Below are 10,254 nucleotides of genomic sequence, written 5' to 3' on the forward strand. Positions count from 1 at the left end.
TCTAGCCAAAATCCGCATCAAAGCTAGATTCTTCAATAACTCGCTCATTTGCGCCCATACCCCACGATGTCAAAATCTTGCTTGGCGATTTTAATGCCAAGGTGGGTAAGGAGGGGATCTTTGGCGCCACTGTCGGAAAATTCAGCCTCCACGACGAAACGTCCGGTAACGGACTGAGGCTGATTGACTTCGCCGCGGCCAGAAACATGGCAATATGCAGTGCTAGGTTCCAGCATAAGAACATCCACCAAGCTACATGGCTGGCATGTATCGAAAAACGAGAAACCAAATCGATCATATTGTGATAGACGGAAGGCATGCTTCGAGCGTTTTGGACGTATGTACGTACACGCCGAGGGCCAAACATCGACTCTGTGCAGCAAAAAATGTGCGCCCAACAATGCAAGGAAAGCTTAACGTCAAAAAGCTGCAAACACAACAGATGGCCAATGACCGCTGCACCAATTTCTTCCAAACTTGGCACAGTTGTGTTAGCCTTGGTACAACATACTAAACGGCTGATATTTTTTAAAATCGGACAATAACCACGCCCACATCCCATATAACGGTATTTTAAAGAAACACGAAATCTTCGATAAATCGATAAATACAGAAGCTAATTTATTCAAAATTGATGCTTGCAATAATTCTTTAGCAAAGAAAACGTTTATGCTAAAAATTGGAAAATGGGCGAGAACCGCCCACTTATGACCAGGTGTGTATATCTCGGTAACAGTTCGATCAATACGTACCAAACTTGCTGCGATTATTTCGCTTACGACACAAAACAAAAACGTTAATAATAAAATTATAGTTTATAAGACTAAAACCTCCCTATTATAATTGCCATTCGTACTGTCATCAGGTATCTAACTTGAGAATAGAAATCGCTGCATCTTTTAGGCGCATCAATATTACATAGTTACATCCCGAGCTAATAAAAGGAAGGTAAGAAGGGAAAAATACTGAAATTGGGCTAATTTACTCAAAATTGATACTAACTACATTACCTTGAAAAGAAGTAACATTATTATAGAATTTTGAAAAGTGGGCGTGATACCGCCCATATCTAACTATTTAAGTTTATCNGGCGCATCAATATTACATAGTTACATCCCGAGCTAATAAAATGAAGGTAAGAAGGGAAAAAGACTGAAATCGGGCTAGTTTACTCAAAATTGATACTAACTACATTACCTTGAAAAGAAGTAGCATTATTATAGAATTTTGGAAAGTGGGCGTGATACCGCCCATATCTAACTATATAAGTTTATCTCATTAAGTATAACTGAACATACTATCGAAATTGTTAGAAATAGGGGTAAAAACACTCTTCTATCAGAAACGGTAGTTTTCAGCATGGCTAAAAACTATATTTCATACTTGCGCCGGGTATTTAATGTTCAGCTCCAACCGAACTTAAACTTTTTTACATGTTTATTTTGAAATCAAAAAAATATTTTTACGTCGCTCAAAGCGCTTAAAGTTTTCCATGTATTTTATGTGGGGGAAAAAATAACTTTTCGTAGAAATGGTATGGAATTCTTGAAAATCAATATTTTTCGTTCGGAAAACTCTAAAAATTCCGACTTCACTTTTTCTCATGCATTTTTGAACCACCCTATTGTAAATATATACGTTAAAACGCAGAAATGTTCTTATGCCATATATAATAAAATACGTTACGTATGTATATAAATAGTACGCTCCTTCAGTGAAAATGTTTCCTTGACCTGTATTTGTTATGGTTTATGCAATTCCGCTTTTGTATGTATTATAACAGAGCATCAACTAAATTTTCCTTTGCAATTGAACGAGACTATAAATGTAAATATTATTTAAAACAAGCAATTTTTAAGCAAAAAAACAAAACCGACTTCAATTCTCTTATACAAAGTTCAGATTATCATTAATTTCTTCATGATCTAATGAACGGTNAAAATAAAAAAAAAAAAAAAAAAAAAAGAATTATATAAATCGGTTAACGTGGTCCAAAGTTATGCGATAAGATACATACAAAAAATATTCCGCAGAATTGGTAACCTTTGCTTTTTGTGAAGTCGGTTAAAACAGGAGAATATGCGTATCCCTTTGGAAAGAATTAAAACTTTTTTGGCTAAGTGTCCCCGTTTGAGGCCCAGAAATTATGGCAGCCCTAGTCTAGTGAATCACTTCACGAAAAGTACATATCGCACGTTTAATAATATAGAGATGTAACTCAAAATTTACGTTTTTGGAGATTTCATTATCCAATTAACAAGCTTGATAAGAAGAATACAGTGAAACCCGCTTAAGTACCTAACCCGCTTGAGTAACCAACATTTTAGGACACCGTGAATTTTTTCATGTAATCTGAAGAAAATCCCTCTCTTAAGTGCCTCGCCGCTTATTTACCCAACCCGCCTAAGTATCTAAATTTTTCGTTCCCCATTTACCATTCTACTTATAATTTTCCCGTTTTAAGTGCTCTTTTAAAATTTCTTAAAATATTTACATATTTTGAAGTTCAGGGGCAGCGCTACACAATCGATATTAATTACCATCGTACATGCAAGTTTCAAGGGGCTAAAAATTACCGTTGATTTTTTAGAATTTTTGTCGCATTTGCTTCCATATAACGAACAACCACAATATTTTATGTGAAGAAAACCACAGCACCTTCTCAAAAGAAAACTAAAATTCTAAAAAATCAAAGGTAATTTTTTGCCACTTGCAACTTGTTACACTAAAATTGAAAGGGGTCACTTTTGAGAAAAAAGATGGAAGTTTTGATGAAAATTTCATGAAGACTACAAAATTTTAAGCTTAATACGTAGTTGATTTCCACCAACCCTTAACTGCAGGTTATGCCGTTTAAAAAACGGAGATTACAACTCGAGGGGGGTGATTCGATCTATTAAGTAGAAGCAAACGAAAGCAAAACTTAAAAAACAACCTTTCCGATCACTCCATGTTGGAATTATTTGAACTTTTCTGAGCACTTAACTGGAGTTAAGCCTTTGGTGGAAATAAGCTATAAGCTTATATGGTACTTTTAGGGAATGAACTGTATTTTAATTATCAAATCTTAAAAATTAATAAACATAAGTGGCAAAAAGTATCATTTTGAATTTGGTCCAAACTGTATTTTTGCACGTATACTTCATTAAATGTTCATTTTTTATTCAGGGATTTATTTAGGGAAGTAATTATGGTTCTCTTAAGTACCCAACGCGCCTAAGTACCTCAAAAGGCTGACATTTTTCGTCAGGTACTTAAGCGGGTTTTACTGTATGTTGAGTCTAACAGATAACCAAATTTCCCAAATATGGCGAAGATATGTGTATTTCCATCCGTATTTTTGTATACCACAAAATTGAAATTTTAAAATACTTTGCTATATTATTAAACGTGCGATATGTACGTATGTATGTATGTACAATAGTTAGTTAGTTCGTAGTTTAAATAATTCCGCCACTTCTAAACTTAACAGTTTACAGTGGTGTGGGGATTTTCTAACTCATCACTTCATCACTAATACAGACTCAGACACCACCGGTCAACTTCAAATATTAGGCGATTTTAAATTTATTAAGATAACATACAAGCTAGTTAGTTGATTTAAAAATTATCTCATTCACTTAAGTAACAAATTAAAATAATTATGGCGTCTTTGGCGTTCTTTTTCTAGGTATTAAAATATTTATCATTTATTAATGACCAGCGACATAAGCGATAATGCTGATAATAAAAAGATAACATAAAAAAAATTAAAATTTTTGGCTTGTTAAGTGTTTGGCCGAGTTTCTCCTCCAATAGCATGTACGTATGTATAAATATATCATTACATTAATATAGAAAGGTATATTAAGGTAACGATATGTAAGTACGTCTGTATTTTATCACACAAATGGATAGAAACAAATTTTACGCCGCATCCGAATGGCAGATGGTTTTTTTTTAGACATTTTTTTATAGAAGAAGTCATCTCAGAGCGCCGAACCTGGGCCCGGCCGAGTGGTAGTATGCACCAATCACTCGGCTATGGCGACCGAAAATAACAACAAATATGAAGTTTAAATTTGATTACAGGCTGATTTGCTTTCCATGCCGCTTTGATACTACATACATTAAAGTGTACTAAGTATTATATTTTATTATAAAAAAAAAACAAAAAATTGCCCAAAAAACGAGAATGAATTGTTTTTAAGACTTATCCACTTATCAATGTTTTATTAAAAGCAAAATTTCTTAAGTTAAATGAATCACTCCCTCTGGAATATAAATAGGAGTAAATATAATGAATATATATTTTAAATCGCTGATATATGTCAGCTTATGGAGCAGTTAAATTAACCTACTTACACATGTACATTCGACTGCATCACTCCCCATACAAAAAAAAAACCGGTACTATTTTTCCATTGGAATTATAAATTATATTTTAAGACGTTCATCAAACTATTTTGGAAAAATATTAAGATTTACGTGAGCTGGACCGATTTGAAAATACCTCTAAAAATGGAGGTTTTTATGAATAAAAATAGTTTCTTAAAGATTCTTACCTACTACATATGAAGTATACACACAAGTGCTAAATGCCCATTAAATTTCAAGTCAGAATATGGTGTGCTTCAAAAGTTATGACATAATTAATTGTGCTTCGCTTAAAAATTACATAAAAAATTCACTTGTTTTCATTATAATTTTTTTTTTTAATTTAAACACCTATAATTCAAAAGTTATGCAGCAAATTGATCCAAATTTTTTTTGAGGCTTCAAGTATACGTCAACGAATTATTTATATCCAAAAGCAACAAGCTTGATATAGTTTACAACAGTGAAAATAAAGCTAAATGACATCCCACAATGTTTCTGTTTGCAATAAAAATTTGTATTTGTCCTTTCATCTTTTGCTTTAAGCTATTTTGATAAAGAAATACAGCAATTTTCCATTTATGGTTTATGTAAATATCTTGATCAAAAGAGTTTGTGGTTATGTAAATTCATGCAAAATATATTCCTCAGTTATTGCGATGTATTACAACAACAACAACCAAAAAGGAAATATTACATTTCCTTTAATTTTAATTTACCTAATACAAATTTGTGAATTCATCACACAATTAGCTTTCAATTTCAATTTGAGAAATAAGGTCGAATATGGAATATTCATTTTCTGTGTGAAANAAGAAATACAGCAATTTTCCATTTATGGTTTATGTAAATATCTTGATCAATGAAGTTTGTGGTTATGTAAATTCATGCAAAATATATTCCTCAGTTATTGCGATGTATTACATTTCCTTTAATTTTAATTTACCTAATACAAATTTGTGAATTCATCATACAATTAGCTTTCAATTTCAATTTGAGAAATAAGGTCGAATATGGAATATTCATTTTCTGTGTGAAGTACATTCACATTAGGTTTCACATTAGGTGTTTTGGGATTTTAGTTTGGGGATTTTGATTTTAAAGATATTGAGGAAATGTGATTTCCGAAATAGCTATCACTTCTACCATTTTTCATATTATTGTTGCTTTTCCATAATAAGTTATTCATTAAAAACGGCCTCAAATAAAATTAATGTTTAGAATTTTAAGATTCTCGTATACAAATAACTGAGGCGATAACCCGGTTTATTCGCTCGTAAAAGTCCGGTTTAATCGGTATTCGAAAAATCAAGATTTAAAACAAAACGGCTAAAAATATTAAAAAAAACNGTTGCTTTTCCATAATAAGTTATTCATTAAAAACGGCCTCAAATAAAATTAATGTTTAGAATTTTAAGATTCTCGTATACAAATAAATGAGGCGATAACCCGGTTTATTCGATCGTAAAAGTCCGGTTTAATCGGTATTCGAAAAATCAAGATTTAAAACAAAACGGCTAAAAATATTAAAAAAAAACAAAAACGGTTTGAATCAGTTTGGAAAAACCGCGCCAATCACGCTAATAAATATATAACTACATATTAATAAGAATATCGATAACTATGTCGATGAATATCATTCTGAAAATGCATAAAAATCCGTAATTAAAACGATAACTATAGATAAGAAAATCTATGACTATGTATAAGAATATATATAGACACTGACATACATACATATGCATATGCCAAAGATATAATATGTTTAATGTCATTGACGAATAAATTTCCGACTACCAATACATATAATATACACGAAATAATTAAATACCATAAATAAATTTAAGAATAATATCTATATGTATCATAAACTATAGTTTACAATTTTGGCTGCCCTTATTATTTGTCTGTGCTATTTATTAGGGGTCTTCATAACAAGTGATAAACTGTTGATAAAATGATAAATTTATCATTTTGTTAAATGAACTGTCAAACTTTGTATGGAAAGATTTTCCAAAGTTGATCACTTTATCAAACGATTTCGGAGGATAATTGTATAAATCTCAGCAAAATTCAAGCCTAACAGGGTGCCAGGTGGTCGATTTTCCTAGGAACACATATAAAGCAAATGAAAACAATGGACGAGGTAAGAATGAAACGTAACTAGCCATATAAGTTAAATAATAAACAATTTTATGCAATTATTTACCAAGGTGCGTTCATGAAAGAATGCGGATAAACTGATAAATTTAAGAAATTTATCCCTTTATGACTTTACATGAAGACCCCTATTATCTTTTTATTCATCTTCATTGAGTGACACCCTACGACGTAGAGGCACACGCTGGAAAGTCTATCACCTCGCTTGTGCAAAGCTGACTTAGTTCATCGAAATAGTAGTTGCCAGGACAGGTACCATTACCAATCGCCACGCCATCTTGACATAGCGTATAGCCGTGGCAACCGTCATTCGTTTCGTTAACCAACTCGATTTTATCGCTAGCGAGGCCAACACAACGATTGAATTCGCAGACGATGCCGGTACGTGGCACACATTCGCCACCGTTTGCCTCATCAAAGAATCTTCCCGTGGGACAGGTGCCATGTTGTAACTCAATGCCAGAGACACTATCCAACGATGCCCGACAGTAATAATAGCCATTGCAACTGTGCCGATCTGACACAAATATGCCCGTCTCGTTGCAATATTCCGTTGCTGGTGGCAAAGTTGTGGTGCTCATCGACTCGGCGCACTCCACATTGGAAGCATAACCGCAGTCGCCGGTAGACGCATCATAGTAAAACCCGTCAGGGCATGTGCCATTCAATACTTCTCCCTTCCAGCACAGTTGGTATCCAACACAGTTTAGGGGATCCTTAATGAATACACCATCGGGGAGGATATTGCAATAACTATCCGGATTCATTTGCAGCGTACACGCATAGCCTCTGATGCAATCCGTAGTACCCGGATTGAAGTTATAGCCTGTGTCGCATTCGCCACGCGTTCCCACCCCGTTAGCATTGCAATAGTAATAACCGTTGCACGCATAAGGATCGGCCGCAAAGCCGCTGACGCCATTCAATGCCGCACATGGGTTGCTCGATATACACTTTATGCTGTCGGCAGCCACACAAGAATATGTATTGCGATTGTAAAAGAGATTATCTGCGCAACTGCCATTTAATGGTTGCCCATCGATGCACGTTATCCATTTGTTGCAAGCGCTAGGATCTTTGATGCGAGTGCCGTTGGAGAGTAAGGAGCAAATCTCGGTTGAATTGAAGGTGCAGTTGACGGCCACGAAAATCATGAATAACGGTAATAATGCTTTGTAGGCTAATTGAATTGAAAAGTGGAAGAAAACAAGAAGACTTTCAAGTTAGCTATTCAGGGATGCAAGCTGTTAGTTTGAAACTTACTCATTTTATTTTATTTTTTTTGCAAATTTGAAAAGTCGATTTACAATGCTGCTCTTGAAATAATTATCTAATTGTTTTACTTTGTTAATTTCAAGTTTCCGACTGATGTTTTATGGAACTGTGTTCAATGCTTTTAAATGCTGAACGACGTCTTTTCTTTCACGTACTAAGTTGTGGTGTTAGTCTTTATTTGCGTAGTATTACGAAATCAAAGCATTAATATTAAACAAACTAAATACTTAGATAATTATTAAAAATAAATATTGTTCAAAAAATTCAAGCGATTTGAGGGCTTTAAATCACAGGCACCTTTAAAAGACTTTTGCATTAGGTCATAATTCCATTTCGGTTCGATTGAGCTGATTCGCGCGCATTGCGTACTCGTAATCATCATTATAGCTACTAGAGGGCTGCGTAAATGGTTTTGAACAGGGCAATTAAAACATTTGCTAATTTTGCTATACTTCACTTCACTTCCTCAGAGGTTTCTAAGAGATTTCTGTAATAAAACATCAAGCGCTACTGCATGTACTGTCGAGTGCAACTACTGTACAGTAATGCAGCGAGTGCAATAAAATTCTATGTTTTCATAATTGCAGTATTGTATATCTATGTTACTTAAACTTAGCAATAACTTATCCCAATTATTCTTAACTTTGTTATTTAGCTTTTTTTTTATTGTTGTAAACTAAGTATATCAAGATGGTTGCTTTTAGATATAATTCATAAACAATTTTTAATCAATATGCTGCATAACTTTTGAGTTATAGAGGTTTTACTTCAAAAAAGTATTTAAAACAACAGAATTTTTTATGTAATTTTTAAGAGGTGAAAAATTAATTGTGTCAACTTTTGAAGCACACCATATATTGGTTTGGAATTTTATGTGCAATTAGTACTTATGTGTGCCCTTCATATGTAGTTGGTAACTAAAGTGTGCTTTAAAAAATAACTAAATGGCAAGTACCGAAAAGTGTGTAACTCTACTTTTCACAATTTTCAAAATTTTCGGCTTATCGCGTATAGTTTTTGAAGCATTTAATTTTAAAAAACTTTTTAAGCATGTTTTTTTGTATTCTACAAACAGAATTCAGAATAAACCAACTTTTAAAGATAAAATATTCTGCACTCTTGAGCGTAATTTTTATTCCAAAAACATCTTAATTGAAGGCACATTTGGAAAAAGCTTCAAGACGATCTAAATCTTTTTGTAGCTACTAGTCCTTAAAACGTTACATATACCTGTAAAATGCTTCGAAAAAATGTTCTCTAGAAGTGTGTAAAAACCCTGATTTACTACTTTTATTGATGCTTCTTCTTGTAGTCAGAATATTTCGGGCGTGTTATCAAATCAACTTTTTTCGACAAAGGTTCTGATAGTTGCTCTTACGTAATTGGAGCCTTCTAAATGCAATGACGTCTCCAAATTTACCCGATTGGTTCCACTTTACGAGATAACGTTACTTGAAACTTTGTTTAAATTTCAAAAATTTCATAAAAGACTCCCTCAGTTTTGAAGATATTATGTGTTGGAGAACCAAATTTACTAAGACTTATAAAAATGACTTTTATAAGTATGATTTTAAAAATAAAAGTCAGTGACTGATTTATATTAACGACTTTTAGAAAAAAATCTTACTGCGTTTACTAAAATATGCTATAGTGCACAGTAAAATTAAAAGCATTTGCGCAGCCCGCTCATACCTATACAAAATTACGGTCTTGGACATTAATTGGTGCGACTGCATTTGTGCAAAAAATGGAGTGGATAGATCGCGGTGATTTGTTAATGCCATTGGTGCACAGTGGTCTAAAACTCTGTTTATCAGACACCATAATAAAAGTCAATAAAACATATGAGACATATTTGAGGCACAAATTATACGAGAATTTCCCATATACAAAAAGGAAGCCTCACCGACCGAGCAGTTTAGGGCGGTAAATCTTTGTGCTGTAATCTGCATAAGGATCTCCCACGATCTTTTCATATTCTATTATATTTCCATCTTTCGCTTAGTTCCTTAGAGAAGAATTTCAGGTATATTGAATTTGAAGGTGGCGAATGGTATGACCAACATCCTCCAAGACGTCAAAAGTAAAGTGTATCCCTGTATCCCGTTACCTATACCAATCAGTTGAGGGCTCAGTTCTAGTTTTCTGAGAAATGCACTGTAAAGATATGGCAGGTGCAACGATCGCATTTTCAGAGGAATGAATAAATATGTATCCCATAATTAACATCAAAATGTTCGCTCGCTATTCAAAAAAAAAAATAAAAAATCAGTGCAGCAACGACGATGAGATCTTCCAATCTAGTACTCATTTGTGGATGTAATTTTATATGAACTATTTCGACCCACTGTATTTTTACTTTAGTTCGACATTATACGACTTCATTACGCACAAAGTTCATAAACATTGGCACATTCTTCTAGTCATTTCAGTCATTGCTTTTTGTGTGTATTAAAGATGCCA

The 10,254-nt window shown here is 33.4% G+C and overlaps 1 protein-coding gene across 1 annotated transcript; it reads right to left on the minus strand.

The window, feature by feature from the left end:
• Window positions 1–6,616: 6,616 nt before the first annotated feature.
• On the minus strand, window positions 6,617–9,575 carry LOC108365744 (peritrophin-48-like). Its single transcript, XM_017619881.1, has 2 exons — window positions 9,484–9,575; window positions 6,617–7,731 (listed from the first exon to the last, which is right to left on the minus strand). The coding sequence occupies exons 1-2, from the start codon at window positions 9,573–9,575 to the stop codon at window positions 6,681–6,683; spliced, it is 1,143 nt and encodes a 380-aa protein (XP_017475370.1). The 3' UTR covers window positions 6,617–6,680.
• Between the last annotated feature and the right edge of the window lie 679 nt (window positions 9,576–10,254).

The sequence above is a fragment of the Rhagoletis zephyria genome, unplaced genomic scaffold, assembly GCF_001687245.7.
Source record: "Rhagoletis zephyria isolate East Lansing unplaced genomic scaffold, Rhagoletis_zephyria_1.1 Rzeph_scaffold_01984, whole genome shotgun sequence".
In the NCBI taxonomy this organism is placed as follows: Eukaryota; Metazoa; Arthropoda; class Insecta; order Diptera; family Tephritidae; genus Rhagoletis; species Rhagoletis zephyria.